Here is a 7,188-nt window from a genome sequence, read left to right as displayed (position 1 = left end):
CACCGTGGCGGGTTGATAAGCTCTTGTTGAAGCGGTAAAGCTGCGGGGAGGAGTTGGGTTTCTCCAAGGGCTGAAGCCCAACTTGTGCAGACCTCGGCTCTCCCCGGCCGGGGCAATGCCTCCTGCCAGGGCACGGTGCAGCCCAGGTGAGTCCCAAGTACAGAATATTTCCCCTTTCACATTCCTTACGTCTTCCCTCCCCCCTCCACGTATATCCTCCAGGTGAGATGGGGACCGTAAGGATCTTACGAAGCGAGGGCTGTGTTTTAAGGGTGATGGGCAAACACCCAGCGAGCAGGGGGACTGCCCCGGCTGAGCCCGACATCCCGGGGCCGGCGGCTGCAGCCTGGCGGAGGGGTAAGGATGCTGCGTGAGACAAAGAGGCTCTGCTCACGCTGAGGATGTGTGGTCAGCCCTGCCAAACCCCAGCATTAAAAAGTCATGAGCTCATCTTTAGAGAAAAACAAAACAAAACAAAACAAAACAAAACAAAACAAAACAAACAAAACAACAGCCCACAAACAAACAAACAAAAAAAAGGCGGTGGTTTGGTTTGGTTTTGTTTTGGAAAGTTCACGAACGTCAGGCTTTGCCTGTCCACCTTGGCTTGTCCTCTGTCAGCTACGGATGTTGGTTAAACACGTGTTGGTTCAATGCCCCCTTTTTTTGGGGGGGGGGGGGGCTGGGGGCTGGCAGCAGAGGGGTGCCCCACTCCTGCTCGTGCTGGGAAAGTTCATGTTTGACAGTTCTGTGCCTTGCAGGGGCTCATCGGAAAACTCACAAACTGACCGCCACTGCGGGCTGGGTGAACAACGCGGCCAGAGGGTGGCCCACTCCCTTCACCAAGAGGAATGGCTCCCTCAGAGAGAGAAACGAAGACGTATCTGCTCGGAGCGGCAGTGGGAAAAGGGGCTGTGCGAGGGGGACGGAGGGAAGATGAGGCCGGCATCGGCGTGGTGGAGATAGGTGGAGATGTAAGGAGGAGCAGGGAAGGGCTGGCGAAGGGTAGCGAAGGCCCCTGGAGAAGGGGAGCAGAGAGAAGAGAAGGAGGTTTACGGTAAAAAGGACATCCAGATCGTCCCCTTCCGCAGCACGGAAATCACCCCGAAGACTTCAGGCTCCTGTGGCATTCCGGATAAATATAGCTGCCGGCCACGTGGATAAATATAGCTGCTGTGCACACTGCGGTGTTGTGAGCTGGCAGAGCTGCCCCCGCGCTCCCCTTCCCATGCCGGTTTGAAGGTTCCCCTCTGCTCCTCATTCCTCCTTCAGCGAACGCCGGCCAGTGCCGAAGCCCCTTCTCAGCGGGGGTCCCCAGCAAAACTCCCCCCAACCTCGTGGGTGGGAGACGGATGAAGGAATTTGCATCTCTTATTTATTTTTTTTAATTTTTTTTTTTTTTTTTTCCCAGGAAAAGCAGGGCCTGGATGCAGGGTTGCCACCAGAGGGTGCAGCCGGCTCGGCCGTGGGGACATGGGACGGCGGGTGTCCAAGTCCAGCGTGCGGCACCAGACACCCTCCCCTCCATCACGGGGAGCGGGGAAGAAGGGTGACAAAGGCGTTGAAAGCATTGGGGGTGTTTCTGCTCTCCACAGGGGCACTCCAGCCTGGAAGAGAGCTGAGAGAGGAGGGATGGAACGGCTGACAGTAAAGCCTGGGAAGCATCCTCAGGGTAGTAGCGGTCCAGCTCTGCTCCCTGTCCTCTCTCCTCTTACCCTACGGGCACTGCTGGAACCCCCCTGGCCATGGCCGGCTTTGGGAAAGGAGAATTCAAAGCAAAAATTGCCGGGGAGAGGGGGTGGGAAGTCCTTAAAAGACAGGAGGAGGCTGAAGCTGAATTGCCACTTCCCATGTGCTACTGCCCTCTTCCCCTGCACCTCCGTGCCCAGCTCTAGCTTTTACGGAGGCAATTTTTGGCTCTTCATGCCAGGTATTGACATATATTTTACAGCACATACCCACTGCTGGGAGAAATGGATTCCTTCAATAGTAATCCCTTATTTTCCCCTATCACGGGATGTTTTCCCCCTTCGGGTATGTTTGCACCAGACCTGCCACAAAGAATAAGATCTTGTTCCTGCCCTAAGCCACACGGCAAAAACCTTCATCCTGCCTCCAAGCATTGTTCCCAGACAATGAGGGCTATCATCAGGTAAATCCTCTTGTACACCAGAAGATCAGGGCCACCTTTCAAAGAAAAGGGTAAAAAAACTTCTGGGACAGCGAGTTGGAGATGCACCAACACGCAAGACAAGGTCGGCGGCAAAAAAAAAAAGCAGTTTGCCCAAAGCAAACAGGGGAGGTAAAAGGAGCCTTTGTGAAAACCTCGCGCCCAACTCCGGGCAAACGGGAAGAAACTCCGAATGCTCAACGCTGTGGTCGGAGGGAACCTTCTACGTGCAGGTGCGCCCTCGGCGTTGGCAAGTGTGTTGTTTGGATGATATTTCTCTGGCCGACTGCAGGCAGATGGCGGCAGTAAAGAGAGGGTTTTGTCTTCTGCCGGTGATGTGTACGGCAGAGACAGGTGGGGAGGCTGGGGGCAGTGATCGGCCTGCCTGGGCTTCCTCCGGGCTCCTCGGCCTTTGCCTTGCGAGAAGGTCTCCCCTCAGCCCCCTTTTCTCCAGGCTGAACCCCCCCAGTTCCCTCAGCCGCTCCTCATCAGACGTGTGCTCCAGACCCCTCACCAGCTCCGTTGCCCTTCTCTGGACACGCTCCAGCACCCCAACGTCCTTCTTGTAGTGAGGGCCCCACGCTGCCCGCGTGGCCTCTCGGAGCTGCAGAGGTGGGACAGGAGCATCCCTCAGAGCCCCTTCCCTACCTGCCCGCTGGTCCTCCCGGCCACCCCGCAGGGAGCGTACGGTCCACGCCGCAGGTGCGAGACCTTCTTGCTCTCTATAGCTCCCTGAAAGGAGGGGGTAGCGGGTCGGTCTCTTCTCCCAAGTAACAACTGATACGACGAGAGGAAACGGCCACAAGTTGTGCCAGAGGAGGTTTAGTCTGGATATGAGGAAGAATTTCTTTACTGAAAGGGTCATCAGGCATTGGAAATCGTTACCCAGGACAGTGGTGGAGTCCCCATCCCTGGAGGTACTTAAAGGTCCTGTAGACATAGCACTCAGGGACATGGTTGAGTGGTGGGCTTGTCAGCGTTAGGTTAATGATTGGGCTAGATGATCTTACGGGTCTTTTCCAACCTAGGAGATTCTGTGATTCTGTGATATAACCTGTCTCTGTGTCCTCCCCTTCATCAGGTTTAACGCAACATCAGCCGCAGCTGAGAGAGGTCCCTCTGAGTACGATAAGGCAAAGGATGGGTACGGCGGTGCTGCATGGGAAGACCTTCAGATGCTACAAGTGCTTCTGCTCTGCGCTCGCCTGAACGCCCCATAAGCTTCAGCCTCCTTGTCCTGCCCAGGTTATAAGGCAGGTTATTCTCCTTAACGTTGCAGTAGCTGCAAGACTTCCCTTTGGTCTCCTCCGGAGAGTTGCTCTCCCTCTTGGGGCAGCCTGAAGGCACCCCAACCCTCGCGGCCAAATCTAGGCAGCTGGCAGGGTCCTGTTTGTCCCCCTGCTGACAACGTCTCTGCCATAAAACCAAAGGAGATGTCTCCCAGCTGCAGTGCGGGAGAGGGAAAAAAACCAAAACCCAAACAACAACATCCCCATCAAACACAGAAAATAAACAGATGATTCAGGACTTAACAATAAACACCATCGAACCCGGCGCGGGGTGAGGGCTGCCAAGGAGACCCTGCGGCTGCGCACCTGGCTCGCAGCTATCTCTGCGAAACCCAAGGACGGGCGCGCTCGTCCTCCTCTGTACGGGCAGCCGCACGCACCGCGTTCCCTCTGCCCGCAGACGTTGCCTGCACGCCGTCCTGCGACGGGCCCCAGCGGCAGCGGCATCGCTGCAGCCCTCCAGCCGCGCCGCCCGAGGCTGCGCTTCCAGGGAAAGGGGATTTCTGTGTCTTTTGGAGATGGAAGTGAGGGGTTGCTGTCTGCTAGACAAAATGCGTCGCCCGTCCTCCGCACCTGCGCCGGGTGATCTGGTCACCCCCCAACGCGCTTCGGGGATCTCTGCCCGCCGCCGGGGTGGAATCGGGTCAGTCCAGGGCAAAGAAGCGCCTGGAAAAACCAATTCAGACCGGTGCCTGGCTGCTTTTAAACACCAGCACTCGCTATTTTATACCGTATAAATAAAATTTACTTTCAGCAAAAATCAACAAGGGCAAACTTTGTTTTTCATCTCCAGTTTTTTTTTTTCAGTGACATCAGCTTGAGAGGACCAGCTGCTGGCCACTTCCCGTAAACCACAGCGCCAAAGTCACCTTATTTTGGCCGGGCTGGACCAGCCAGTCACGTGTGTGTATAGGCAGCGCTGGTGTACGTGCCGGCCCATGAACTGGTCCCATCAAAGGGGTTCAGGAGAACCCCAAAGATGAAATGCAATGGTCTGTACGAGTTTGCCAGGTTCCACGTGCTCCGGCGGCGAGGTTGAGGTGACCCCTTTCTCTTATGGGACAGCAGGGAGAGGGGTTTTGTGGCATTAATCCTCGTGAGGTGGTAGAGAAGCACCACCAGAAGGATGTCAGCGGTTGGGTTTTCCTGGAGGAAAGGAAGGGAGAGGGCTTGGGCAAGCTCCTTCTCTCTTGGGGCAGGTTTCGAGAAAGAACATCTTTCACCCCCAAATTGCGGGGAGATTTCTCCTCCCCCTCCCCCAAGATTTCATTACGGTGAAAGCACAGCGTATAATAAAACTGTGTCCTCAAAAAAAAAAAAAAAACCCGTCTCGCAGACAGGCAGCCTTTGTCCGAAGGTGTAATTACAGGATAAATATGGGATGCAGACCAAGAAATGCGGTCTGGTCAGGCATGCCGCCTCTTAAAAAAACACAACAGAAAACAAGGCTGTCATTTAATGCTGAAATGTCCACGTGTGCTGCAGCCCCCGGTCCCTCGCTGGCCCGCGGGTCCCCCCGCCGACTCGGGGTGCGGGCGATGGAGCCGGAGCCACGCGTGCCATCTCCCTGCGGGAAGGAACCGCACGGAGCCCCGCCGTGGAGCAAAGGGTAAAGGCGAACTCTGCTTCCGGCTGAAGGCAGCAGGGCTGGGTGAGGGCACGCCGTTCCTTGGGCGATGGGTTTTTTCCTCCAGCCCCCGGTGCAGAAATCCCATCTGATAACCCCGCCGAGGGCGCACGGGGGATTAGCTCGTCCGATCCCATTAAACGGAGCTGGAGCAAGCCAGGAGAAGGGGACGGGGGGGGATCAGGACAGCTGGTGGAGCAGCCACGACTTCTGAGGTTTGGGACAAAGCTGTAAAACCGCCTTTTTTATGCATTCGGGGGGGGATGCCTGGCGGCTTGGCTTCGTGGGCTGGCAGAGATCCGCCGTGCCAGCTGCTGGTAGCAGTTTGCCACCTCGGCCACGCATGAAGCAGCACGGTGTGTCTAAGGTGGCGTTTCAGAGACCCGCCTGCCTCGAGCGCTCTCGTAGCTTGGTGGGCACCGGCATCTTCCGACTCAAGCAAGAATCCACGGCAATCCCAGCCGCGCCAGCACAGGTGGTCCCAGCGAACCCTGCACGTCTCCGAGCGGGAAGCAGAGAAGCAGCGGGGTGTACCTGCCATCCAAAGTCAAGTTTGGATTAGACCGGCGGAGGAAAGTAATAACCAGACAGATCCCGTTTAGAGGGCAACAGTACACACATAATTTATTAAAGCTCTCACTGGTGCTATGTCATCTCCTGTCGCCTGCCATAAACCCAAGGAGAAGCAGGCTTCGGCTGGTGGCCCTGTCCCACAGGACACGTGTCCCCTCACTGCTCTGGGCTGCTCGCAGAAAATGTCTCTCTGGTGACAATAAGCATTGCCACAATGCACCTGAATTTCCCCCAAAAGCACAGCTGGGGCAGGTTGAGCGGGAGAGCCCGGAGGCAGCACAGCTGCAGGCACTGACCTGCACGGGGTGCAGGGAGGGATGGGAGCAGCCTTGGGTTGGGGAAGGTAAGGGGTGGCAGTGGGTTCTTTTGCTTGTTTTAAGGCAAGCCTGATGCTTTCAGGAGTTGTTTTATTTCTGAAAGCTTGAATCCCTTGAAAAGAGGATGGTTTGGGGGTTTTTTTTTTTGCCATTGGTGTGGATGGAGGAAGGATGAAGCTGTATCTGTTGTGGCCCCTGCCGTGGCCTGTCCGAACACAGGTACCTCTGTGCTCTAAGGTGTCGCCTCTTGCCGTGGCTTTCCAAATCCATGCCTTGCCTCCCAAATCTATGCCCTTCCTCCTATAGGGAAGGGCTGGAGCAAGGCCTGGCAGTGGCCAGGGCAGGGTGAGGAGGAGATGCCCCTCCTGGGGTGAGAAAACCCCCACCCCCGGTCAGCACAGAGAGAATTCAGCGGGTTTGGTCTCGAAAGGAGCCATGTGTTCCTCGTGGCTTCCCAACGTGCCTGGTGCTGCGTGGGAGTCACGGTTACCTGGGTTTAATGGGAGCAATTAGCCCCTGCGGTAAATCTGCATGGGTCAGGGGCACGTTTTCTTCCTGTCCTGTGACATTTTTGACGGGAAGCTGGAGGGGGTCCGGGAAGAAATGCTTCTTGCTTAGCTGGAAATGATGGGCTGGAGCCAGCCGGGGCTGAGGACCTGCAGGCAGCGCAGGTGAGAACGGGCGGTTGTGGCCGTCCCCTCTGGCCACAGCTCAGCACAGTTCCCCCTTCTCTCCCCACTTCCTTCCTATTTCCCTTTATTTCTCTGTCCTTCCCCCCTTTAGACATTGCTTTGTCCGAGCCCTGATGCTCCTCGGTGTGCGCTGGGGTGGGAAAGGGATGGGTGGGGATTCCATCCCATGGGAAGGGGATGCTAGGCACCCCGCTCACTTCCCCTTCCCCTCATGCTGTTTTGCTGAGTGACAATTAATTTAAACTCTAATTGCTTTGCAAAAGCCAACCGAATGGGTACTTTTGTGGAAGCGCAGAAGAGGGGTTTGGCTGTAACCATTGCTCTGGGTCCGGCCATGGTGTCCCCCCCGCCCCCGTTGTCTCCCGGTGCTGCCTGAGCTCCACGGGATTTTCCCAGCGCGCAGCCGCGGGATATCCAGCCGACCTCGGCGACCCCGCTGCCTTCCCGGCGGGAAGCCTCCAAACAAAACCCGATTCACTCAGCAAACCCGGGGATGCTGGCGATGCCGGGAACTGCCTGC

General features: G+C 56.6%; 2 protein-coding genes across 2 annotated transcripts in view; both read right to left on the bottom strand.

Annotated features, from left to right (window-relative positions):
* Nucleotides 1-3,906, bottom strand: part of AIFM2 (apoptosis-inducing factor, mitochondrion-associated, 2) — a 10,235-nt gene extending 6,329 nt beyond the window's left edge. Inside the window, exons 1-2 of the mRNA XM_009894010.1 lie at nucleotides 3,766-3,906; nucleotides 2,819-2,902 (exon numbers count right to left, since the gene is read on the bottom strand). Coding sequence (XP_009892312.1) covers nucleotides 2,819-2,902; nucleotides 3,766-3,906 — 225 coding nt within the window. The remainder of the gene's footprint in view (nucleotides 1-2,818; nucleotides 2,903-3,765) is intronic.
* Nucleotides 3,907-7,142: 3,236 nt separating this feature from the next.
* CHST3 (carbohydrate (chondroitin 6) sulfotransferase 3) overlaps nucleotides 7,143-7,188 on the bottom strand; it is a 3,028-nt gene continuing 2,982 nt past the window's right edge. The window contains 1 exon segment of the mRNA XM_009894009.1: nucleotides 7,143-7,184. Within this exon segment, the coding sequence (XP_009892311.1) occupies nucleotides 7,143-7,184 (42 nt within the window).

The sequence above is a fragment of the Charadrius vociferus genome, unplaced genomic scaffold, assembly GCF_000708025.1.
Source record: "Charadrius vociferus isolate BGI_N301 unplaced genomic scaffold, ASM70802v2 scaffold611, whole genome shotgun sequence".
NCBI lineage: Eukaryota > Metazoa > Chordata > Aves > Charadriiformes > Charadriidae > Charadrius > Charadrius vociferus.
The sequence above is the reverse complement of the archived record's forward strand: the minus strand, read 5'-3'. Positions and strand labels throughout refer to the sequence as shown.